Raw genomic sequence first — 26,072 nt, 5'->3', positions numbered from 1 at the left:
GATGATGAAACAGTGTCTGGTAATCTTTACTGCTCGCTTTATCCTGCTCTTGAGGTAGAGACTGGAAAAATGTAGGCTATTCCGTGTCGGTCCAACGTCCTTTGGAGCTCTGCGTAATATCTGCTGATGCTTGTAAATTTTGATGTTGGCATTTTCAGGGTTTTTTAAATTACTTTGAGAAGGGCAAAAACACCACCGAGAAAATAAGTTCACGTCGAGCTCTTTTGCGAATCCTTTCAGTCTATTAGTACTTCTAGTAGTTTCAGTAGTACTTAATTATCTGAAATACATAAAGATAAGCGGGGAAGGCCTGTGAAGAACTGCAGCTTCGGAACCGTGTTCTGGTTTACCTGAACTGTCGGAGGAAAAGGGATGGGTGCTGTCAGGTGCCTGGGAGTCTTGGAAGCTCCCATGGGTGAGATATTGAAGGGACAGGGAAAGTTAGGAGGCGAAGGAGCGTTCTGCAAGGAAAGCTCATAGTAGAGTCAATTTTCCAGTCAGCTTCTCTGAAGCTTGAAGTAGGTTTTGGTTTACCTTGCGCTCGGGAACCTTTTGTAGTTTGTTTTGTGTGTTTAAAAGTTCCAGTAGCTGTATTTACAGACCAGGCTGTCTTAATTAAGTGTATTTCCAGTGATTTTTACTTGAAAATAATAGGCCAGGTGGTTTTTTAAGGATGCAAATGAAATACTGCAGTAAAATATTTACGTGAGTGCAATTATTAAGCATGTTAAAGAAATCAAATAATTTTTTCTTTAACAATTAAAAAGGAAAAGAAATTAAGGCGCTTTTTTTGAGTCGTTTGCTGATTAACTAGGGGGATTATACTGAATCTTTTTTTTTTTCCCAATGAGCAGATTTTTTGGAAAAATCCATGGAGATGGATTCTGCATCTGTGGTGGTGGTATTACTGTATTTTTCATGACTTTTAAAAGCCTAATACATTCGTAATTACAATGGACTTCACTGTAGGTGTATGTTGTGCAATAGTATTTTCTGTCTATTCAGTCACATGTGTGTTTCAGAATAAGGTTTACAGAATTAATCTTGGAATTTGCAAACAGTGTCTTTTGACTATGTCTGCTTATTTTAGCTGCATGTTGGAATTCACAGATGTCCATTAGTTGATGTGTCCTTTTGTTTTTAAGCATGTGTTTTCTGTCACTTCGAATTTTACTGCAAAACAGCTCCATCTTAAGCTTTTATTTGATATTCAGCTGCTGTCTGTTAAGCAGTGTGTCTTGCAGAGTTTGGAAAATGTAGAGAAGCAGTGTTTGTGCCCACAGTGTGTTTCCAGAGTATTAACTTCTTAGTTGGCCGTTTGTCTTGTTCACCTTGTCTTGATCATCACCAGTTCAACTGTACTAATCTGCTGGTTTAGACATGACTCTTGTTTATTAAAGTGTGTTCCTTGTTTTAGACAATAGAGAAGACTCAATTTATTTACTTATGTTTGTTTGTTCCCTACAAAGCCCTCTTCTAAAACATGGACCTGTTCACATTCACTCTTGCTGTTCTTAATAATTTCTAATGTGGTTCAGATTACAACTTAGATTTTGCCAAAGTAGGTAGGTAGATAAGGTTATGCTCAGTATTTGCTTATGGATGTGATGTATAATTGTAGCATTTATTCTATCCAGAATATGCTCACTGAGTTGATAAAATGTTTAAATGCCTTTTACATTGAGGATTTTTAGTGAGGCTGTTGATAGAGAGTGGAAACGGTTTAGGATGTAGTGGCTCTTTGAGTTATTCAGTACAATCGTATCTTGCTGAGAGAAACCCAAAAATGTGGAAATATGTTCTTTAATATTGACTATTCTTAATGTTCACAGTAGTAATAAACATGCAGTAACTGCTGTGAGTTAGCTTAATTCCTTTTCACTGATGACTTTTCACTCTATGTGCTGTTTCACTTTGGTTGAGTTTTGTTTAGTGAAAGCTTCATTGAATTGGAAGGGAAAGCCTTTTGAGGGCTTTGAGCCCAAGGGCTCAGCTTTTAGAAAATTCTGATTCTAATCCTCTGAGAGTTCTAGCAAGGACTATAGGGAGAGGGCTGTTTCAGTCCTATTCTGTGAGATTTGAAAGTAGGTATAAATGAAATGCCTTAGGTAGACAAATGCAGGTCAAGGTCTGAGTCCTCCAGTGGTGAAGCTTCAGGAATGCTCTGTTATAAAAAAAAGTAATCTGTGTATTCTGGTAGATTCCATAGATTCCAAGGTTATGCATTGGCTCTCACAATTAAAAGCTGAGTTGAAATTTGTCGTGTTTTGCTGGTTTCTGTATTTTACTGTACTTAATGCTCTGGTTTTTTTTTTCGTGTTTCCCTCAGCAGTCATTTAAAAAAAACCCAACACCACAACCCAACAACTTCTTGAAGCACTAACAAAGTGCGTTACAAATAGGTTTTCCACTTTGCTTACCAGGGAAACGCCAACTCAGATAATTGCTGTGAGAGACAAATGATTTTTCAAAAGTACTGGTCAAACATCTTTTATCTTTACAGTTGACAGTGTAACAGTTTTAAGTGTTTGAACTTAAGCCTGCTTAGCATGGCTTTACAACTGCATTGGCTTTAGACACCTGAAATGAATACTTGCAAGAAATCCTGTCAAGTGTTCATATGAATCCACTCTCACTGTATCCTGATATTTGATGTGCTTATATTTCTGTCTGGTTTATTTCAGGAATTTGCAGCGCTTACAAAAGAGCTAAATGTATGCAGGGAGCAGCTGCTTGAAAGGGAAGAAGAAATTGCTGAACTGAAAGCAGAAAGAAATAATACCAGGGTTAGTTCCTTGTCTTCTCCAAGATTGCCATTGTTAAAGCATCCAGCTACATGGAGAAAAGCACTGAATGTTGAATTTGAAAAGCTAAAAGTTTTTTTTTTTTTTCTTGGTATTTGCACATGAATCCCCCTGAAAGGGCAAATGTGTGTTATTAAGAAAGTTTGGAAGCTTATGCACAGCTCCAAATACGGCTGTGTAGAATCAGGAAAAGCTTGTAAGACTGCACTGCTGCTGTCTGTCATTCAGCTTTCTTCTTGTTAAAGTTTTGTAATCGTACAACATCTGAGATCAGAGGAATAGAGTGGACAAGCTGTAGTGATCTGTTTCAGCAACTTCCACTGCTGCCAGCAGAACAGTTCCTCTCTGTTTCAGAGCATTTCCTATGTGTATCCTTCTGACAAGCATGCAGTTCCTCAGATTGGTGGCAGAACTGAAAAGACCTGGTTACGTAGAAACCTCATTTGAAAACTAGACTGAAAGAGAGATGTAACTTCCAACACAGGTGAAATGTTAAAAACAGATCCTTATGCTTGACACAATACTCATTGGCTCTCAGATTTGAAGTTTAGAACTCTAAACTTGATGTTTTAGGAGGCAAATTTTTCTGTGGCTATGCGCAACAGGAATAAATGTTCCTTTTTTTTTTTTTGTTTTAGCTGTTACTGGAACATTTGGAGTGTCTTGTCTCCAGGCACGAGCGATCTCTCAGAATGACTGTTGTAAAGAGACAAGCTCAGTCCCCAGCAGGAGTTTCTAGTGAAGTAGAAGTTCTCAAAGCACTAAAATCTTTATTTGAGCACCATAAAGCCCTTGATGAAAAGGTAATGAAATATGGTAGCTAACATCATCTCATCCTGTCCCCCTCTTTCCTTTGGGTTGTCCATGCAGTTGTTCTTAGTGAAGTTATGGAAGTCTCTGAACTTTCTCTGTATCAAGGTAGTGGGTTTGCTGTAACTGCATCAGTAACTGCTCCCCTAAATTAAGAGGTTGCACTAAAACAAGGTGCTGTAGCTTATTCTAGTACTTCATTAACTGTGCTAATGTAAACTGAGTATGGTTCAGGGGCAATACATTTGTTGTAGGAATGCATACGTTTGCTTACCTGTATAATATTGGGATTTAGCTTTTGGATTATGTAATACAAGAAATGGACTAGAGAGAATGGGAAGAGAGGAACGTGGATACACTGTGATATAAAATAAAGGTGAGTTAAAGGAACTCTGCCCTTGAGTTATGCCTGATGTTGGCAGGAGGATACGTGGGTGGTAAAGTTCATTGTGAATTTTGCTGCAAGCTCGTAGTTTGCATACCTTTTGTGACCCTGGTTTGTACAGTCTGGCGAATTATTTTAAGTAGAATTCTGTCTCTTCCATGTTGTAAATAAGCAAAAGCGTATACACTCTGTGCCTTACAAAAGGATAAGCAAATTCTGGATATGTTTAATTCTTGCCTAAATGTACAGATCATGTTGAGAAGTGATTTGCTTATGACAAAAAAGGAAAAGCTAGATTTTAAGATGTGCGTTGTTTCTCTAGAAGGTTTTTCATAGTGTATATTGTAATTAGTACTGCCTCAAGATTAAGCAGGTCTCCAAGTGTAATGGAAGTAGTGTCATTTATTATCTGAAAGGGCTTGGCAGCATGGCAATAAGTGAAATTGATTTCTTCTTAATTTGAATTATTTCAAATTATTTGAAACTACTCTTTCAGGTAAGGGAGAGGTTACGAGTAGCACTTGAAAGATGTAGCTTATTGGAAGAAGAACTAGGTACTACGCATAAAGAGGTAGGTCTCATTTTTTTAAAAGGAGTCCTCGTGTGTGCATTGTGGGTGTTTTAGTCACTATTTGTACACAGTAATTTATTTAGTTAATTAAGGTTCATTTCCACTTCTTGGTTTTGATTTTTTTCCCCAAATGGGATAATTATTTTTAACTTAGTCACTTTGAAAAAGCAGGAAATGAAAAAAACAAACAAAAAAACCCAACAAAAAACAAACAAACAAAAAAAAAACCCAAAACAACCCACAAAAAACCTAACAAACCCTGCCCCCCTGCCCATCTGCTCCTCCCCAAACCCAACCAAAAAACCCAATAAAATAAGAAAAAGTGTTCCTGTGGCTTTAAAATAAGAATTTTTGGGTTGCAGTGTCACAAGTTTTTGAGTCCCTGTGCCATATTTTATTAATATGTACCTTGCAGTAGAGTCAGTAATTGTTGTCTTGCTCCTTTGCTTCTGCAGCTGTTCCTTATATTATTAGTGAGAAAGGAATTGACTTGAAACATATGTGTATAAACTTTTCTTTTCTTTTAGTTAATGATTCTGAAAGAGCAAAATAATCAGAAGAAAACACTTCCAGATGGGATGCTGGATATAAATCATGAACAAGAAAATACCCCAACTACAAATGGAAAGGTACAGCTATTTGCTTTTTTAGCTGATGTCTCGTTTTTAATCACTAATTATAGAATTTTAATTTTAAAATATAATGGAAGATTTTTCAGTGACGATTCAATTGAAAAGTCTCAGTTACCACAACTTCAGTTTTTGCAGTCTGACCAATAATAGTTATCTTGGGGGAGGGTTGTTTACAGGTAAGGAACAGTTTGCTCTTCAAATTTCTGTGTAACAAGCAAATACCTTTTTTTTTCCCCACTGTTTAATAGCGATCCTCTGATGGTTCTTTATGCCATGATGAAAATCTTACTAAAGTGATTGAACTCCAAGACATCATAGATAAGCAAAACAAAGAGCAGACGCAAATGAAAGAACGTCTTACCGCTTTGTCCAGCAGAGTAACAGAGCTGGAAGAAGATCTCGACACAGCTAGAAAAGACTTAATAAAATCTGAAGAAATGAATACAAAGTTACAGAGAGATGTACGAGAGGTAAGGAATAAACTGTCAAAATTTAGGTAGTCGTTGAAAAGGTGAGTAGGAGATCTGTGGTAGCATTCACTGTTGGAAAAAAAAAAGTAGTCGTTGAACTTGTAAGCCTAAGGGACATTATTCTTTCTCCTTCCTTTTTTTACTGAGAGAAATAACAGGGTATATCAGATTTTTTTTTTAATTATTATTTTTGGTTTGTGGATTTCCTCCCTAGTTTGATCACTAGATTATCCCTTATGTTCTAAATTCTGTCCTATCTTGCACAGACTATGGCCCAAAAGGAAGACATGGAGGAGAGAATTACAACTCTTGAGAAACGCTACCTCGCTGCACAACGTGAAGCTACATCTGTGCATGACCTCAATGATAAACTTGAAAATGAAATTGCCACTAAAGACTCCATGCATCGACAGGTTGTAGTTTGAAATAAGATGAAAAAAGTGCATTTTGCTCAGCATAAAACTAATGGAAATAATTAATGTTCGCACTGCACTTTGCTTTAGGAAGATAAATGTCATCTGTAATGTGCTATTGTTAGCAATTGCTTTTCAGTAACTGGAGGAGTGCGTTGTACAGAGTTTTACCCTGGAAATGAAGATGACAGTTTACTGGGGAGGGGAGATGGTTTTGAGCATTATAGTGCACTTGATCATGGTGCAGCAGGGCTGTTGTCCCTATTAGTTGTGGATTTTTAAGTTGCTCTATGTGTATCCAAGCATCTTTAGTTTCATGTGTGAGAATTACTCCTTCTAAGCTAAAACAGTTTTAAAATGTGTGTAGTGATTTTTATAGACTATAATAGAACTGAATGTTGCCTTAGTGCTGGAGGAAACTTGACATGTGCTTGACATGAACTAGTCCAACTGTATAAGCCAGAAATGGTTGTTCAGCCAATCAGTTTCTGACTAGAGGCAGGCAGCTCTTAGTCAACAAGAGAAGTCCCTTTTAGTATAACTCTTAATAGAAGTTGGACACACTTCAAATGAAAATAATTTTTCTGATAATGTGCGTAGTGTTGTTTAAAACCTGAAGGAATTTTTTCCTTGATGTAACTCAGTCTTAGCACAGCCTTGACTTAGAAAAATTGCAACTTGTTCTATGCTGCTTTCCATACTGTAGCTATGTTTATTTGGTGATACAGTTGCTTTCAGAGTACACAAAATTGTCTGCAGGAAAAAATTTGTAGAGAAAAAAATTTTCTCGTGTAACAAAGAGGAGGATGCCACATCTTTGATTATGAAAGCAATTTTGCACAGTTTATTCTCTGTAGGTCTAGTAAAGGCAGCAGTCTGTATCCTTACCTTCCTCTTTGATGGAAATTAATTACAATTTTAACACTAAACATTTGGTGATCATTGTCCTGTGTAGAGTGAAGATAAGAATAGGCAATTGCAAGAACGACTAGAACTAGCTGAGCAAAAGCTGCAGCAGACTTTGAGAAAAGCTGAAACCTTGCCGGAGGTGGAAGCTGAGCTGGCACAGAGAGTTGCAGCACTTTCAAAGGTGGGTCAATTGGACAGTGTCCTCAAGACTCTCTTCTCTGTTAGTGTCCTGCTACTGCAATCTGTTCTTAGTGTTAATTTTGTTACATTCTGTTTCTGTTTTTTCCCCAACTAGTTCAGAAAATGTTTCTCCTTTTCTGCATTTTCCATTCATCTCTCTGAACGCACTCATTTACTACTTTTTTAAAATTTCTGCTCTTTGGAACTCAAGCAGATTTTCTGTTAACTCTATTACATTATGAAAATGTCTCTCTGAATTACTGTTTTGTTGCTTTTTATTAGAATTCAATAATAGACATAAAGCCTTCTAAAACAAGAACTGTTTCTGAAGGGAAACCCCAAATTTCTTCCACCATTAACCAAGTGGGGAATGCGGGGCAAGAGAGAGAGAATGATAATCATTAATATTAAGATTTTTAAAAGGCTGCAAATGGAATATTGAAGTCTGAAGAGTTATATGTAGTAACTACAAATGAGCCTTTTCAAGTATGTGTGTGCATTTTCTTTTAAAGACTTAGTTTCATTTCTTTCCCTGTTATCTTTCCTGGCCCTAACTGGCTCTGTAGTCTGACCTTTTGTCTCCTGGGAACTCTGCTGCTAGAGATGCTAAAGTATTGGAACTTACCACCAAGCTTAGGAAGGTAGAATTTGTGTATTAGTCCTTATTTCTGCTTGCTGCTTTCTGCTTTGTCATGATTACTAACAAAGGGTCATATTGTCTAGGCTAGTGAGGAAAAGCTGAAAATGCATTTTAGTGTGATGTTTTTGGGGGTTTTGTTGGTTTTGGGTTTTTTTGTTTTTTTGTTTTTTTTTTTTTAATTCTTGGGGATATGAATGAACTTCTGCTGTTGCAAGCTTGTTTGCAAACAGTAGTTGATTCATGGTACTTAGGGGTCAGAAGCTTCATCGTTTTGTACTTACCATGTGAACTCTTACTCGGTTCCTTTAGTGACAGAAAGGCATCTGTTCTGCATTGTGCATTACCATAAATGGCAGTTGCGCAAAGCATGTTAGATATATTATTGTGCTTCAGTGTTTCTATGCTTTTGAAACCTTTTCAGGAAAAAAAAAAACAACCACCAAATTCTAATTTTGTTTTCAAATTGACAGGCTGAGGAGAGACATGGCAATATAGAGGAACGACTGAGACAGATGGAAGCGCAGCTAGAAGAAAAGAATCAAGAACTGCAAAGGGTACCGTATATAATACATACATAATACGATACAAAGCTGAAAGAATGAATCTAATCCCTTCACGGCTGCCTACCACGCAGCAAAGCTGTTTTCATTTCTTGTATCTGAAGTAAAGCCAGAGTTTAGGCTGGCTGGTAGTTGGGACATTCGAGCAACTGTACTATGACTAACCTTAAATCTCAAGAAAAAGCTGCGAGTCTCAAATGGAAGTTTGAAAATATGTTCGGAAATACCTAATTGCTAGTCATACTTTCTGGTGAGAAGACAGATCAAAAACTTGCTGAATTAAATGACTGTGGAAAAATTGGTTCCTAGGTTATAAATAATGGAGTTGGTTCTGAAATTTGCTTTTTCTTGAAGTGTAAGCTCAGATTTTCAAATGTCTGATCTTGAAACAGTTATTAAAGTCTTAAGAGTCCCTTATACTCCCTCACAGGGTCACGGAGGAAAATATTTCTAGTAAAGAAAATGCGTTTGGATTAAAGAAAGCTTACTGGTTTTTACAGTCTGGACATTGTTATAGACATTGTATATTTTAGTTATTTCAGTAGCTTTTGTGTATCTTAGGCTAGACAGAGAGAGAAGATGAATGAAGAGCATAATAAACGTTTGTCAGAAACTGTTGATAAGCTTCTGTCTGAATCTAACGAAAGGCTCCAGCTTCATCTCAAGGAAAGGATGGCTGCCTTGGAAGATAAGGTACCAAGTCACATTCCAGCATATCTATTAATTAGATGTTCAACATTCTGTAGTGTTTTGTGTATTTTGCAACTGTCTGTGACTTCAGTAACTAAATACTAAGTCCTTATAAGTAGTTTCTGTTAAGGCTGTTTTCTAGTGTGGATTTTGGAAATATGTTCTTAAATTAATTTTTTTTTTTTGAGGTCGACCCTGGCCGTTGTACTACAGTGTTGAGAAGGCGTCTTTTAAGAAGCTTTATTCTTTCCTAGTTAACTGGTGTGGACTGGATAAATAGCCTCATCCAGTGTAATACAGGAAGTCTAAAGAATAAGGACTAGAACTTTGACCCTTCCCTTTCAGTTTAGTTTCTTTTATTTCCTACTGCTTTTGTCTATACCAGTTGCCCTGAGTCATCCTGGGATTCTTGCAAATTGAAACAATCTTGCATTTTCTTCTCAGGTAGATCATTTTGAGACAGGTTATAAATGGGCTGTTCCCTGCGTTGTCACTGCATATCTCAGAGCTTTCCCCTGTATTCAATTCATCTTCTAACTTGTGACATACATTACTCTGTTTCTTTCCCTTCTGCTTTTTGATCTAGGTCCTTCTGGATTTTTCTTCCATGCATGCCTTTAAGTTAGATTTCCTTATTCTGCATTGAACAAAGCAGTGTCTTCTAAAGCAGCACTTTGCTTGACGCTGACGTTGAATTGCTTGATTGTGGATTGAAAAAATACTTGGTTTCTTTTACTGCAGGGTGAAATGACCATCTGGGGAAATGTTTCAATAAAAGCTGAGTGGCTTTTGTTTTAAAGTCATGGCAATAAAATGCTTCAGCTGCAATATATAATGATGTATTTGGACTTCTAATAAATGTTTGTTTTCTCTTGCATTTATGTCAACTCAGTTCTTGTCCCTAAACCATCAGTCAGGTATCTGACATGTCTTTCCTCAATTCCAAGGCTGTGCTCCCCTCAGATCATTAGAAAGATTCAATTCATTCTTTTCCCTGCTTTTGCGCCCTCAGAGCTGGGAGGAATCGAGTAGTGCAGAACAAATGTCAGCCCTACTGATTCTCCTCCGTTGAGTTCATGATAAAGGTGCTTGTCATCTGGCATCCAAGGCTGCAGACTTTGTCTTGTGGTTTTTTAAGTTAACATCACTATTTTCAAGATCACCAACTGCTCCTAATACTTCAGAAATTGTTATGGGCCTTGTTATGACATCAACAAGGCTGCTTTAAGGCTGTATAAATTCGATTTCTGAGAAACAGCTGACTGCAAATTTTTTTTAAATGCTTGAATTTTGGGGTGAGTCTTAGGGTTGACCCTAACTCCCCTTTGCCTTCCAAACCCTAACTATGTTCATGAATAGTGAGGAAAAAATAGTTGTCCTTTGCTGTGAGTAACCACTTCTAGAAAAGTATTCTTTCTGTGGCTTCCAGCTCATTCTTTTATGAGAAGTTGGGAAGAAACAGGCAGGTAAAATTTTAAGACTTTCTTCAGATCACTTGGGCTTTTTTCCCAGAATGATTTGTTTGTTCACTTATGAAACTTTATTTGCATCTTAAACCTGTAATAATGGTATTACTTACCTCAAGGAAATGTATTTAGCAGAACTTTTTGGCAATGGTGGAGAAGGAAAAGAAAGTGACCCAGTTAAGTTTCCTATTAGAAGTTGGAATCTCTGGTTCTTTTTCTTGGTATCACATGCTACAGTCAAATACAATAGCTGAAATTCTTTCATTGTTGTAGGTCTCAAATGTTTCTTAATTCTCAGATGATTCTTCATCTGAATTTGTAAATGCTTTGAGTAGAGATAGTAGTAGTAATAAGTATTTACATTTACTGGAGTTGCTTAGAAGTCATGGTATAATTGTAGAGACAACAGCTCTGATGTTAATGAAGGCCCTTAAGTCAGTGAGTGTTGCAGTTCTGGAGGTACAGTACCTCCAAGAAATTACTGTGTAGTAATTTTGTAGGGCAGGCAAGTGAAAATACAGTGAAAACCTAATGATAACAGCCAGTAGTGCCTTAATAACTGCTCAGTGAATGACTTGGAATTATTTTAGCTGCCTAATTATTCCCTTTTTTTTTACTAGTTTTGTCAAACAGAGCTTTAAAAGGCTGGTATTGGTATTAAATTTTTATGGAACTTTTACTAAATCCGTTATGTAGAGGGCTGTACACCTGAAAGGGTAAAGTCAGCTATAATCAAAGTGAAATGATGTAAGCAATCAAGTATCTGTAACTTAAGATGCATCTGTATAGTGTTGGTACTCCTTTTGGTTATGGTTTGTTTAAGATTTTATAAGTAGATAATTTGTGATACGTTTTATTTTAGAATTCACTTCTTCGAGAAATTGAAAATGCAAAAAAACAAATAGAGGAACTTCAGCATGAAAAGGTATAATACGCATTTCTGAAATACTATGCTGGAAAATAATTGCTGCATTGCTACATAGCAGGACCACATTTAAATTCGCCCATAAAACCTAACATTACCTGATTGTTTAAAAGTAGGGAGCTGTTATTGCTCATTTTATGGTATTATGTGCCTCAGTTTTATGATTTTATAGATAATACATAGCTTTTTACTCAGACTTAACACACTTCTGAATATGCAAAGTGGCTGGAGATACTGGTAATTTGCCAGAGTCTGAAGATTGTGTAGAATTCTTACACTGGTTTATGTATGACCTTGAACAGTGAAAAGAGAAATACTTTTAATGTTGGGTATTTTCTCGTAAGTTTTTTCTTAAAGCATTGATAACCATGAAATGCTTGTTTGACAGATAAAAGTTTTTTTTTTTTTTGAAGTTGTAAGAATTGGGGGGTAGGGAGAGGAAATACAGACTAGACTTGGCTGCTCCTTTGCAATAGCAGCTGTCTGGTGCTCTGCTTGTCCTGGAACTGCCAAGTTCCCTTCTTGAGTAATAGTGCTGGGGCCATTCATTTCTCTGCATCCTTAAGCAGTGGCAGTTGATGGTGTGGTCACGCTATCTGTTCTGAAATAATCCTTGTTACTGCTTGTTAAATCGCAGGTGGACTGCATCTCCCCAAATCATTCTAGGAAGCAGCCAGGCCAAACTGCAGGGGCTGTGCTTCTGTAATAAACTGAAGAACGCGTTCAGAATACTTTGCAGAATGTGCTTTGAATTTTTGTATGTGGAGGCCAGCCGTTTTCACCCAAGGCACAGATGTTTATCATCAGCCACTTTTTATTAGTCTTTCGTTGTTTTCTTATTCATTGGATTTCTCCGTTGTGAAATTGAGTTTCTAGAGCATGTAAAAATGTGAATGCGTTTAAAACCTTTTGTGCACAGAGCTTGAAAAATCTTCGTTTCTTATTAAATATTATCGCTTCATTATGGTAAAATTTAGTAGCATTTGAATTTTATTTAGTAGCTGTTTTTAAAATACATATTGTCATTACCTGGAGTCACAGTGTAGAGAGGCAACAGAATTATTCTTGGACACCATTTTGTGATGGTGCTGTATTCTGTGTAACAAATAGTTTTTATGTTTTGTCGTTGAAGGGTATGTTTTGAAATCTGTTATTTCTGACTTTCATAGAAATGAGATCCAAAAAAAAGTGTTAGTTTATAAATTGGTATTTTGCACTGGTTTTAAGCATATTGTTATGTGTTTTATCTATTTATTTTTACAGGATCAACTTGTATTAAATATTGAAACATTAAGGGCTGAAAATGACCAAGTGAGACTCAGAGCCACATCGCTTCATCATAGGTACCAGCACTTAATTGTAGTTTAGTTTTTTCTAATTTCTTTAAAGTAATTTTGCTAAATGTAATTTTGTCTATTATAACAGAATATCCTTTAGTCATAGGTATAAGACTTACTCTTTATAGAGCATACAAAGCAGGTTTTATACTGCTTAAAAAAAAACGGCACTGGTGGGACAAGAGGAATCATTTGGATGGGTTTTTTGGTTTGTTTTCCCCCTTCCCTCTACCTTTGTAAGAATGAAATGTTTCTTCATGTTCTAGCCGCTCAGATTTCAGATACCCTCTGACATCTGCATCTGTGGCTGACAGTCACACAGACTCCTATGGCACCTCATCAGTGTTAAGGCGTCCCCAGAAAGGGCGTTTGGCGGCTCTCAGAGATGAACCTTCAAAGGTAATAGAACTCTGAAATCAAAATAAAAATAAAACTTCGGCAACAAAATAGATTAGATGAGTCTAATCTATTGCAAGGAGTTTCTAGAATAGGAGTACGTAGCAGTAAACAGTTAGATGTTATAGATCCTGCTTTGCTAACTAATGCAGAACTACTGGTCTTTTTAATTGTTAACAAATAATTGCAAAATTGTGATGCTGAACTCCAATTTGTTTTAATTATGAGAAGCCTGTAAAATAGAATGTGAAACAGTCCTACTTTTGTGTCTATAGGCTACTCTTAACACGTTACTGCTCTGCAAGCAATTTCAAGTCCCTTTTAGGAAACGCAATTCTTATTACCTAAAGCTGATTCCAAACTTCTCATTGGACTTGATAGCAAAATTCTGCTGTAATTTGTAGTGTATATAGCCAAGATATGTGATATTTTAATTATTCAGTGGAGCTCTCTGTTTTTGCATTTGGCTTAACTATAAGATGCAAAGTTTTCTACATGATAGCTTTTTTTTTACATTTCTCTAAACATGGCTGTCTTGATGGATGCATTCAGCATGTAAGTGGACATTTTAAAAGTTATTCTAAACATCTTGAAAAACAGTAGAAATGTCGTGGTTTTCCCGTTTGAGTTTGAATTTTTTATTTTTTTCATTCTCTTAGGTTCAGACACTGAACGAGCAGGACTGGGAGCGAGCCCAGCAAGCAAGTGTATTGGCAAATGTGGCACAAGCGTTTGAAAGTGATGTTGATGTGTCTGATGTTGAGGATGATAGGGAGACTATATTCAGTTCAGTTGATCTGCTATCGCCAAGCGGTCAGGCTGATGCTCAGACTTTGGCCATGATGCTTCAAGAACAGTTGGATGCAATCAACAAGGAGATTAGGTATGGCCTGTCTGCTGTTAAGGATTTGATAAAAATGAGTGACACTAGAAATCCTTTCTGTGTGGTTACTTGGAAAATGGTGGTTGCCCGTTCAGTTTCCTGGTGGGGGGGCTGACAGAAGTAACGAGGTTGCCTGTTTCAGGTTCTTTGTCTTCAGTCCCATTCATGGAAGGGATTGGATGTTACTGGTTTGACAGAAACCCCTGCACAGTGGTAATAGCAGTGCTGTTAACCACTTGTTTTTCAGATGGGATTAGAGGATTTTTCAGTGTGGCTGTTTTGTCTGATAAGTACTGCTTCATTCTGATGCCCGAGTCAGCCATTCTGTTTATATGGTACTTGTTGGAATGTCATGTTCTTTTAAAACTTTTTCTTTCTTTTAGGCTTATACAAGAAGAAAAGGAAAACACAGAGCAGCGTGCAGAGGAGATTGAAAGCAGAGTGGGTAGTGGAAGTTTGGATGCCCATGGCCGATTCCGGTCCATGAGCTCCATTCCTCCTCCCTATGCAAGTGGTTCACTTGCTGGTTCTTCCCCACCTGGCAGTGGCCGCTCCACCCCAAGGCGGATTCCACATAGTCCAGCTCGGGAAGTGGACAGACTAGGTATCATGACACTGGTAAGTATCCCTTAACTTTAATTTTTCAGAAGAGTGTTCCTTTTCTCTAGGAAATGGGTTGTTTGATTTCCCCTTCCTCTCCTTCTTACTCAGCTGTATTTTTCCTTTCTCTAGGTTTTTCTACTGCTTCCTTTCAACTTCTATAAAAAGTGTAAGATACAGTCATAATGATTAGGAAAAACGTTCAGAACTCAAGTCTATTATTTGGTCAACATCTCATGCCTAAGTATTCTTTCTGTTGTTATGGTCTTTCTTCTGACTCCTCTTCCTAGAAGAAATAATGTTTTCTTTTCCACCCCTGGTACAGCAACCACTTTCTCCCTCTGCTTTAAACTTTATTTTTAGCAGTCCACTATTCCACTAAATATTCAGCTAAAAAGTTATTTGCATACATGGCATTAAACTGGAAGATTGTGAAGGTATCGCAGCTGTTTTAATACTGATGAGCAAGTCTTCTTTTAGCCTATTAAGACTGGTAGGTCAGAGGAGTATCCGTTACACCTAGTAGCTGATGTAGTAGCAGTTTGGGCTTAGCAGTTCAGCGAATAGAGAAAGATGGATCCATTCTTTTGACATTCATATGACTACATAGAAAAATTAGTCCTTCTAGGAGCTGCTTTATGCATGTAAATCTACCTGTAAAAACAAGACAAAAGTTTTCCACTTTCTTGGTTTTAAATAAATGTTAAGCCAACCTAACGGTTTCTCCTATTTGGAATACCTTTCACTAAGGAGCATCTTGGATACAGGTATTTATTTGCAAGTACTCACCAGGAAAAGCTCCTTCTCCAGTTCAGTTCTATGTACACTTCCTTGTCTCCAGATTTGTGTATGCATTTGGAAACTGTACTTACTAGTTGTACATGCAACACCATACGTACTATACCTTATTGTCTTGGGTTACTGTACTTGTAACATGCCTGTATCATAGCAGTCAGCAGCCAAGGAATGCTACCCATCGCTGTAAGGCAGGCGGACTGTAAATGACTGACTTGGCTCATTCAGATCTCTTATAGGAGTGTTTAAAAATAAGTGCTTCAGCTAACTACCACTGCTGGCTTTTTGAAATGGATGTGTACATATACCAAATAGTCTATTTTTTAAAAAAAAGGAATAACTTTGCCTTTCTTGAATTAAAAAAAAAAAAATCCTTATACTAGCTCTAGCTGTATATCCAGGGTCGAGCACACTTCTTTTGCAGAAACTAACAATTTTCTAAATGTGTTTATATTCTAATGTTTCGCGATAATAAGTAGTTAAGCAAAGTACTTCTCTTACAGAAAACCATAAAAAACTCAAGTGACTATTTTCATGAAAACCAGCTCAGAATAATGTGTGTTTTCTGTTAAAATCTGTTGTAATTGAACAAAAGTAAACGGTAATTAAGTTCACTTTAGACCCTAAGAACTGTGAATCAAAGGCACTTGATCCATTGTTTGCAGTTGCATTTGTCTGACATTTTTGTACCTGGCAACTGATTTGTGAAAGCTTTTGTGAAAGCTTGAAAACAAGAAGCTATGCTTCTGTAATTACAGAACGAGAGATTTCTAGAAACTTCTGGAACACCTACTGCAAATTATCAGATTGAATTCTTGTGTTTGCTTTTTCCCAGTGTTTTAATAGAAAGTTGCATTAGTTTATAGTCACGTAGGCAAATTAGCTTAATGCTAACTGCAGTAGTGGTGTTAGGCAGTTCAGTTAGCTGGAAAACCCTCGTGATTAAAATGAATTAAAAAGCATCAGCATGATAAATTGTGAAGCCTACAGCTCTCTTGAACCGTTCTTGTGGACGGTTTTCATTCCATATGAAACAAAAATGTTTCATTCCATGAACACTTCAATTTTCATGGGTTATCAGCAAGGGTAAAATGAGTCTGCTGTGCTTTGAAGAACTTGGGGAGGGACTAGATGATCTTTAAAGGTCTCTTCCAACCCAAACCCTTCTATGATTATATGAACTTCGGTTTTCTTAGCATAGTACTCTATGGTCAGCTTGAACAAAACTTTACATATCAATGCTGCATCCTTTGCGTGTATTCTAAATAAAAAAAGTGATTAAAATTTGTCATTTGTGGGAGGGAAACAATGCATGATTCCCCAGCTTCAAAGGGGACTGGCTTTTATTTTTGGTTACAGCCTTTTGAAATACTTTGTCACCAGGTGCAATGATAAACAATTTGTCTATATTAAACTCTTGGCAGCATTGGTCTGAATAATTTGATAACTTTTTAATGTAACTCAAGGTTGCTGCCTTGCTCTGTGCGCTGGCAGAGGTCAGAAGTACCTAGGAAGTGAGATACAGTGTGGAGGGAGGATAAAATAAACTGGTGGTAGACTGTTACTCACATTCCAGCACTTTAAACTTAGTAAAAAGAACAGAATACCGTTACTGTATAGAAATCAGCTACTGTTGGCACTCTGTCTTTCACAGTTCTTAAAGAATGGCTGCTTTTTGTGCTGTGTAGGGAGCAACTGCAGAAATCGCTAAGGTGTGAGAAGGGACTGGTGCAGACACCGCGTTAAGCCTGCTGCGGCTGCCACGTGGGTTGTGTGGCTCAGCGCAAGGCCCTGACACGTGGCTGGAAATGCTCTCACCTTTTAAAAGCAACGCCGTGCGCCTACATGTCCTTTTTTCCTTGCTGAAGATAAGGCATGTTTTGAGTGCTAATTTGGCTATGGTACCAACAGTCAAGTATCTGTGGTACTGTCATAGATAGCCAGCTATGAGTCTCGATTATTTTTTTCTTCCTTTTTTCCTCTTCAGTGATACATTTAAGTGTGGGATTTGAAGAGTACTTCATACCCTGTATCTTTCTCTGTGCCATTGCTGTAATCGTTATTTATAGTTTTCCTAATATGTTTTGTCTGTACTAGTTGTTTCAGTCTCTGCTACAGTTTACAATAAATACAGCTTTTCCAAATTTCTTTTCTTTGCATGCATCTATCAGCCTAGTGATTTAAGGAAACACCGTAGAAAGGTAAAAATCTTTAGTTTATTTACTGGTGTGCCCTTTCGTCTCCTTTCTTGTCCTCAAACTCGTTAATGGATAACAGGGACGCAAAAGAAAGCATTTGCAGGGTAACTCTAATAAAGCAAGATTATATGCTCTTTGATGTTAAACATAAAATGGTTTATCATCTTAACAGAAGTGTGGGTTTGTTTTGGTTTTTTTGTTTGGCTTTCTTTGCTGGTGTGGGGGACTGTTGTGTGGCTTTCTCTTTGTAACCACTGTTTTGCAATCTTCATGAAACAATATTTAACTTTTAAGATCTGTTAGTACACACACAAATAAGTCTTAATTTCTGTTCAAACCTTAAGCTAAGCCACAGCCAGAGGTATGTAAAAACTGACTTCATAGAGTTGGTAATCTTGCTAATGATTGTCTAAGCACATAACAGTGAGAATCGAGATGCCTTCTTTTCACAGGACTCTTTGGTTTTCTGTCTCTGCACTTGCTTAAACTGAAGTCAGGTATATTAGTCTCATGGTGCTGAAGGCATTACTTTAGTTCTTAGCTCTATGAATGAATAAAAGAGGAGTGCTACTTGCTCGTTTCGCTAGCTAAGACTGAAATTTAGTAGTTTGTCTCTGAAGGTAACAGAAAATCCAGAAAGAAGTCAAACAAAAAATAGGCAACTGCAGAATGGTAAGGGCCAGAGTAATCCTTCAACACTGAAATAATTGATTTTTCCTTTCAGTATTTTGGGTAGTGTTGATAACTGCCTTCGTGTCTTGGCATGTCCCACTAACCCCTCCGGTTTTCATTCATTTTCCATTAGTCTCCAGTTTCTAGAGAAGAGGTACGAGATGATAAAACTACGATAAAATGTGAGACATCACCACCTTCTTCACCTCGCTCTTTGCGTTTGGACAGAGTCCAGAAAGGAGCTTTGCACACAGTGAGCCATGAAGATATTAGGGACATAAGAAAGTAAGTAGCAGCTGTGAATAAGTCAGACCTACCAGTAGCATAGTATTTCAGATTATCAGAATAAAGTCCTAAAACTGCAAAGCTGTTCAGCCTTTAGGATTTTAGTCTAGATACTGGAGTGTTTCTCAAAAGGAAGGAGTATGAACACATGCATGGGTGATTGTTCCGTGGACACAGGTTTTGTTAATAATCAGAAGTGGCTTTAGGTAAAGAATTCTTCTGGTCCACAAGGTCTGCATTGAGTTTGCTTCAGAAGTGCAAGATGTACCATTCCACTCTTGTTTCGTAGACTGGAATGTAGCTATAAATTCAGAAATAAATTGCAAAATTACCATTACTTTGAGTGACAGATGTTCTTTTCAAAGTGCCTAAGCGTCTGGGATGGGTTCCACTCAGGATTTCAAACTTCCGCTGTCTGACTCCGTTTGTCAGAAACTTGTGTTGTCAATTTTGGCCTGTCTGATTTGCACTTTAAACACTTCAATTCTTATGTGATAAAAAAGTAAGAATTGATTTGTAGTTGCATGCGATAGTATCTAAATATTCTATCCCGTCCTCTCTTGCATGATTTAGTTGTTTCCACTGTTTTTTCTGTTTAATGAGATGTATTTTAGTAGATATGTTTCTTGTCATGACCCATTAGAAGCTGAAATTAGATGTCATTAGTGAGTTACTTAGCTTTTGTTAACTTGCACAGGAAACGAACCTTGTCTCTCACTGTGTTATGCCAGTGGATTTGTTGTCTATGTGCTCCTCTGAATCTTTTCTTTTTTTTGTAAAGTTCAACAGGCTCACAAGATGGGCAAACAAGTAATCCCAGTAGCAGTAATAGTAGCCAAGATTCCCTTCATAAAGCCCCCAAAAAGAAGGGGATCAAATCTTCTATTGGCCGCTTGTTTGGCAAGAAAGAAAAGGGACGACCTGGACAAACAAGCAAGGAAACACTAGGACAAGGTTAGTTTGGGGGTTTTGGGTTTTTTTTTTTTCACAGTAAGAGTGAAAGACTGAATTTTATGGTGTATGTATGAGTGTGGGCATATTTATGACTGATGATTTTGATGCTGATGTGCAACACTGAATCTTCTGGTAGGTCCTTTTATGAGTGTAGGACGCAAGTTCAGCTGGTCAGGTATTGCTGTAGTCTCCCATAGCCAGGTTGCTGAACCGTACTGTCTTGTGAAGCAAAAATTTCAACTGTCTCAGAAGTGAAAGAGGCTTTTGTTAATATAGACACCATCAGTCATGTCTCCCTTGAAACAAACCCAGCTGGCTTAGTAAATGCTACGGTTACCTTTCTCTCCTGTGTAATTCTTTGCATAAAGCAGTATCCTTGATGTAGACACCAGCCGTAAGTGATATGGGAACAGTGAGAATTCACCTTACAGCTGGTTGAAGCGTGGGGTTCTCTGTGTGACTATAGGGAGCACCTATTTGAGTCCATACCAATCTGATTTTCCTGGTTTTATACACCGTTTTGCTGGGTTTGTGTTCAGCTATAAAATTGAGTGATAGATGGGCTTGTTGGTTCAGCTTTGTACGTTTCCTATCAGTAATATTACAGAAGATTAAATGCCTTTGTTCAGTGAAGCAGTAGTGGGTTTTGAGTTACAACTGCCCAAAACTGAGAAGATAACAAGACTGGGTTTTGGTTTTTGTTTTTGTAGTTGGCATGGCAGAAGCAGATAGCTCCTCTCAGGATGCATTAGGTCTCAGCAAGCTTGGAGGTCAGGCAGAAAAAAACAGGAAAATGCAGAAAAAGTAAGTTAACAAATATTTTTAATCCTCTGTTGTTAAGGTATTGCTTCGTTTAAAAATGTTTTCTTTTTTTTGTGTTTTGTTTTCAGGTATTTTTGCCTAGTATGGTGCTATGGCTAGTAAGCCTCTGTAGATTTTTTTTTTACTATTTTTTCCAGAACATTAATAATAGCATAGGTCATATAAGTTTGAAATTAATTTCAGTGCTGAAAACTTAGTGTTGAAATGCTAATAAACAAACTTGGAGATAAAAGTGGACTCGTGTCAAACCTTCCCCTAAATTCGTTATATTTAATACCTACTTTGGGTTTAATCCATTTTGAGGATTTCCCAAAGTTGTCTTTGGCTGTTAACCTGCTCCAGCGTATGAAAGAGCTGACAGTGAAAGCATGAGATGTTCTGTACCTTCTGTACGCGTTTGCTGGGTCCTGACTGAAGGTTTTTCCTTTTGTGTTGCTCATTGCTGCTGTATTCATTATTCTTTTTATACTTTTGTTTGAGGTTGTCTTGACATTTTCTCTCATATATTTTAACAGCCAAAATCTTTTTTCCTTGCACCATATACCCCTAATTTTCCGCTTTTTAATAATTTGTGCCTATTTCCTTTTTTTATAGCGCCTTCTAGATATGCAGTTACCTTTTCGTAGTCATGACTTTTTTTCAGTGTGTGTCCAAGAAAATCTTTAGCATACTGTTCAACTTTTGAGTATCTCTTGCGTGCTTTATTGTTCCCACTCTTGTAAGAGATGAAGCAAAGACTATAATCTTAGGTGAAAAATAAAATATTGCTACTGGTAGAAATCTTGACTTGATGCTTATGAGGTAATACTGGAAACTCGAATTTATCTAAGTAGGATCAGGCATTCTTTGTGTCTTTCCACCCAAAGCTGAGCCATATACCTTGAACTTGGGTTGCTTCTGTTCTCTTCAGCTGTCTTTACTCTGTGTCAAAAAAGCTGACCAAGATCAGATGTGTCTTGCTTTTTTACTTGCCTTCTGGAGACAGAGCAGTGAACGTTGAAAAGAAAGTGTGCTACTTTTCTCTTTGTGAGAGATTTCTTGCAGTACCTAAGCTCTGTTAATAAATAAGAGTAATGCCTGGTGACTGCTAATGGAAACCAGCAGTGTGTTGGTTTGAAAAGTCAGAATGGAATGTGGTTTTGTTTGTACAACAGAAGGCTCAGCTGTTTTTCTTCAGACTGTTACTCTGAAGGCAATCGTACATTATTATGACCTGGTGTTTTCCCTTTTCTACAGAGCTTTAAAGTCGTACCACATCTTGGTTGGATAAATTGTTTTAGTCTGGTCATATCGACATAGTGGTAGGCCTGTTCTTTGAACAGTATAGATCTAGCTCAAAATCAGCAACAAATTTCATTCTAGAGTATAACGATCTATATTGTTGTACTTTAATAAATGCAAAAAATGCAGTTGCAGATAAATCATGACTTTTCTTAGTAAACTGCCTTTCAAAAATTTACTGGTATTACTTAAAGTGTACCTCATAGCTCCATGTTGTTGGCTGCTGAAAAGGCAGGCATCTTTGAGACAAATGAACACTTTTAGTTTGAAATTGCCCTGCCCAGCTATTAAACGTGGGTATGTGCTTGTTCACAGGAAGGTATCTGTGATTCAGATATTTCAGTGAATCTGTGTTGATGAAGATATGTATCATAATGTTTAGTTTTATTACACTTACTGCTGAGAGCAGCAGCAGGGCCCTTTGGACATGAGAAGCAAATCCAACACTTTAAAAATCCCAGCAAGAAACTTTAATCCAGATGTTTCAGAATCATGACAGGTATTCTGAACATAGGAAGCAATATTATCACAAAGTGTCAAAGATCCCTTGCTGCTGCCTTGAGATGTTCATTATCAAAAAGAAAAAGTGGCAAAGCTGCTCCGAATTGCTTTGTGCTTTGATATTGGAGGAGAGTGGAGTTAAAACAGATTCTTGAAGCTGACTGTTCGCTTACGAAGTCCTCGATTCAGCAAGAAGAATTCCAGTTAGTTACCTGAATGCTTGGAACAATGACAGCTGGTTCTATTTATAGCTGCCTCTAATCCCTGTTTGCTTGCTTATCTTTCTGATTTCTGCATGCATGCACACAAACAGGCTGAGGGCAGTAGTCAATGTCTTTACTAACAAAAATGTATTTATAGTTACAGAATTAAATTACAGTATACATTACTTGTCTGTTTTTGTATGCCTTTGAGTTCAGTTTAATCCTAGTTTTATATTTTTCCTTCATTGTTTTATTTTCCTTTTGTTTACCATTTCATGTGGTAGTGCAAAATCAGGGTAAGTTTGTATTTTTTTTATTAGGATTGTTGTATAATTATGAATAATCTCATTTGGATTTTTTAGCAATATATTAAAAGCTGTAACTTTTCCCAAAAAAGTCTAATTATGGGAGGAGATAGCAGATTAAAAAGAATTTATTGTGAAAATGTGTTGCTGAAATAAATCCAGTGCCATCTAGTTCAATGTGAATGCTAGTTCAATGTCTTGTCTTAATTTGCATGGTGTGAATTTTTATAATGGAAATATTAAACCCTACTTAGATGGAACTAGTTTTGTAATTGGGGTTTTGAAAGTTGTTTAGCAATAGTTGATATTTGTGACAATTTGCTTCCAAGGTAGAAGTATTTCTGTAAAACCGTCGTTCTTTGTTTACTAGATTTAAGTTGGTTTCAGTGTTTTGTTTGTGCTGTTTTTCATCTTGTGAGCTGTGCTATTGACAGTGTTTGCCACACCTGTATTTGTGCTTTTCTGCGTACAACACAGCAAACTTAATACTGTATTAATCAAAAAGGAAGGCAACCCTAAATTTAAGATATACACAAAAATTGTATTGTATACCCGAAATCAGTATATAATAAGGATATTAATTTTCCACTGATGCTCTGCCTGTAATTAGTCTGTTTTCATCTCATGTTTTACTACTGTTCCCTTTCAGTGTTTACACCTTGCAACTCTGTCATTTCCATTACTGTCACTTCACCACCTTCTCTCCAGTGTTTTCTCTACTCTCAACTTCTTCCAAATCAGTTACCTTCAGTTCCATCCAAGAAATCTGGAATACAGCATTCCCCTTTGGCTACAAGTTCAGGATTTATCCATTCCCATGCTGTCTTAATCCAGTGACAAAGTGATGTTGCTCCAGGCTGCTTTATTTTCCTTGTGGGCTTAGTGTCTGCTTGCCTGCCAAGAGCCATTCTGAATACAGATACTTCAAGTGGTCTTTAAAGGGCCTTGTGTGTTCACCACTACGTCAAGCACCTGCAGTTTTGACATCCATTTCTCATCCCATATGGCCACAATTTCTTTGTTCTCCCCAGCTGGTGTTAGAAGCCTTTTGAACCTGTCCAACAACAAGTGTTCCCCTCTTGCAGCAGCACATTTGCTCTCCCGTTCCAAGTGATATTCAGCCAGCTTTTTGAGTCTGTAGGCATCTATCCCTTGGTTTCGTCACCTAAGAGTTATTCCAGTAGCCAGCTACTCGTTGACAGTCTTTTGCCCTTCACAGTGCCAGCTTTATACCATCTGTTAACACTGCCAACGGTTTTCCTCACCAACATAGGAGGCTGGATTTTGCACCCACTTCTTAAACAGTGTCATTGGAAGGCCTGGGAAACTGAACTGGCGTGTCAGTTGTGATCTTTACATAATCTGATCACGTACTGCTGGAATGCAGTGAGTTTCTTGGTGAAATTGGAAGGGAATTGTTGAAAAAGTGAACTTCTCCACTATAGGAAAAAACATTGATGCATCATTTGCCGTTGAAACAGCAGCTGCCTTTGAGTTTTTCCTATGAGATGGTTTTGTGCCTGTGCTGTGTCTTGACCTTTCAGTTTAATGATTTCCTGTGCAAGCAAGTTTTCTGTCTCTTCTTGCATAGGAGCAAATTCTGCAGTTAATTTTCCGCTTCATGGATGCGTTCGTTTTGGATCCACTGAGTAATTTCTGCATAGAATTATCTCCTAAACATTTTTGTTTTGTTTCTGTTTCTACATTTGGCTCCATCGCATAACACTTCCTTCCAGCCACACAATTGTTTTCTGCATACGATACCCCCGTGAGGTTGAAGTTTGCATCACAACCTGTCCGTACTCTTTGATACATTCCCTGTACTGCTCATCTCCAGGTGATTTGCTGTTTCACGGTTAACCTGAAATACGCAAGGAACTTACAAAGCTACCAGAAATTACACTGCAATTCTTTGAATTACATGCAATACCCCAAGCAGCTTTATAAGCTGGGGGAGAGGCAGCGATTACATGCTCTTGTGGGGTCATCCTCGTCAAACTGGAGGCTATTTTGGGCACGTCTGTGCCCTTACATCACTTGTGGGCCTCCCTCACTGCACGGTCGTGGTACCACAACCACCAAAAAGGAAGACAAAGACACCAATTTTGAAGTTAAACTACTTGTAAAAAGCATTGTATTCCTTTCTGGCAAATACAGTATTAAGCATTTCATTCTGTTCTTACTAAGCAGATTTTTTAATATCTTACTCATTTATTTTTCTCATTTTTTTTAATCTTTATACAACAAAGTGAAGCAAAGCTGAATGTATTCAGGGCTAGTGATTTGTGGGATTAATGTCATGTGTTACGCAGTAGCAGGAAAATAGCTGATCCTTCATTCCTAATTTAGAAATATATGTATCTCTCTGAAGTGTACAAACATGTATTGGCTTTTGTGGTCTTCTCTTCTTTGTTAGTGAAATCTAGCTGTTGAGCTGCTAGCTGCCGAACGCTATTCCCACCTTAATTGTCGGGTCTTAAAATGGGTACGTTAGAATGATTATTTGTAACCAGCTACACGGCAGTTCCTTCCTTCCTCCCCTTTTTTCATTCCTGGGCAGCACATTTAATTAGGATAAAGTATTGAGAGGTTCTTCTAGAGCAATAGGAATTTATTGACACTCAGGTGGAGAAGTACTCTCTATTGGTAAAACAGTTGCTAGTATATTTATTACTTCGTTGATTATTTTTTATTTGTAGTTATCTACCAATATAACATGAGGATCCTAGGTATGCTAGCGTGTCTGAAAGAGCTGAGTACTGCATATCCACTTTGCACTAGCAGCAAAGCAAGCTACTAGTCTGTCAGTAATCCCTTTTCAAGGTGTCTTGTATAGTAGTTTTTTTCATATCTGTAACTTTTAAATATCACCTTAGATCTATTCAGTGATACAGTTCCGAATGCAAGGAGATTTGGTTTAAATTTTTGGTTTAAATTGTGAGAAGATGATAGATATATACATAGGATCTTGAACCTGTAGTATTGCTGCTTATCTTGATTCTACACTTGCTGGCATGAATAACAAGCATGAAACAGTGAAAACTGTCCAATTAGGTGAAGTTGTTTTTTCTGACTTCAAAGGAGAGCGAGCAGAGACTTAACCATATACAACTAGCTTTCAAAGGCAGCTTAAATATGCTTTTTTCAGACTTTACCCATTTTTTCAGATAGATGTAACCAAGCAACATTGCATGCTTATATCCACAACACTAGTTTTTGTCTCCTGGTTTATCAGACATTTTGGGCAGCTATTTATAGGGATCTTGTGAGCTTCCATTGTTTCTGTAAGCTGAATTGTCAATATTAAACTTCAGTCTCTTCTGTTTCAGAATAACAAAGGAAATGGTGTCATCATAGGAGATGAAAGCTGAGTTTCAGTACACAG

General features: G+C 37.4%; 1 protein-coding gene across 7 annotated transcripts in view; it reads left to right on the top strand.

Annotated features, from left to right (window-relative positions):
• PPFIA1 (PPFI scaffold protein A1) overlaps positions 1-26,072 on the top strand; it is a 54,819-nt gene that overhangs the window by 16,876 nt on the left and 11,871 nt on the right. For 3 of the 7 annotated variants that reach the window (XM_086472281.1, XM_086472280.1, XM_086472278.1), the window contains exons 2-18: positions 2,685-2,786; positions 3,443-3,607; positions 4,496-4,570; positions 5,098-5,199; positions 5,451-5,672; positions 5,939-6,085; positions 7,041-7,175; positions 8,285-8,368; positions 8,936-9,067; positions 11,393-11,455; positions 12,719-12,798; positions 13,059-13,191; positions 13,848-14,071; positions 14,455-14,689; positions 18,470-18,621; positions 19,403-19,575; positions 20,286-20,379. In XM_086472281.1, coding sequence (XP_086328407.1) covers positions 2,685-2,786; positions 3,443-3,607; positions 4,496-4,570; positions 5,098-5,199; positions 5,451-5,672; positions 5,939-6,085; positions 7,041-7,175; positions 8,285-8,368; positions 8,936-9,067; positions 11,393-11,455; positions 12,719-12,798; positions 13,059-13,191; positions 13,848-14,071; positions 14,455-14,689; positions 18,470-18,621; positions 19,403-19,575; positions 20,286-20,379 — 2,318 coding nt within the window. Of the gene's footprint in view, positions 1-2,684; positions 2,787-3,442; positions 3,608-4,495; positions 4,571-5,097; positions 5,200-5,450; positions 5,673-5,938; positions 6,086-7,040; positions 7,176-7,740; positions 7,816-8,284; positions 8,369-8,935; positions 9,068-11,392; positions 11,456-12,718; positions 12,823-13,058; positions 13,192-13,847; positions 14,072-14,454; positions 14,690-17,637; positions 17,668-18,469; positions 18,622-19,402; positions 19,576-20,285; positions 20,380-26,072 lie in introns of all 7 variants that reach the window. The other 4 variants (XM_086472282.1, XM_086472279.1, XM_086472277.1 and 1 more) reach the window with 3 other exon arrangements.

Source organism: Leptosomus discolor, chromosome 12 (genome assembly GCF_034619465.1).
Source record: "Leptosomus discolor isolate bLepDis1 chromosome 12, bLepDis1.hap2, whole genome shotgun sequence".
Lineage (NCBI taxonomy): Eukaryota > Metazoa > Chordata > Aves > Leptosomiformes > Leptosomidae > Leptosomus > Leptosomus discolor.
Note: the sequence above shows the minus strand (reverse complement) of the source record. Positions and strands in the feature narration are given on the sequence as shown.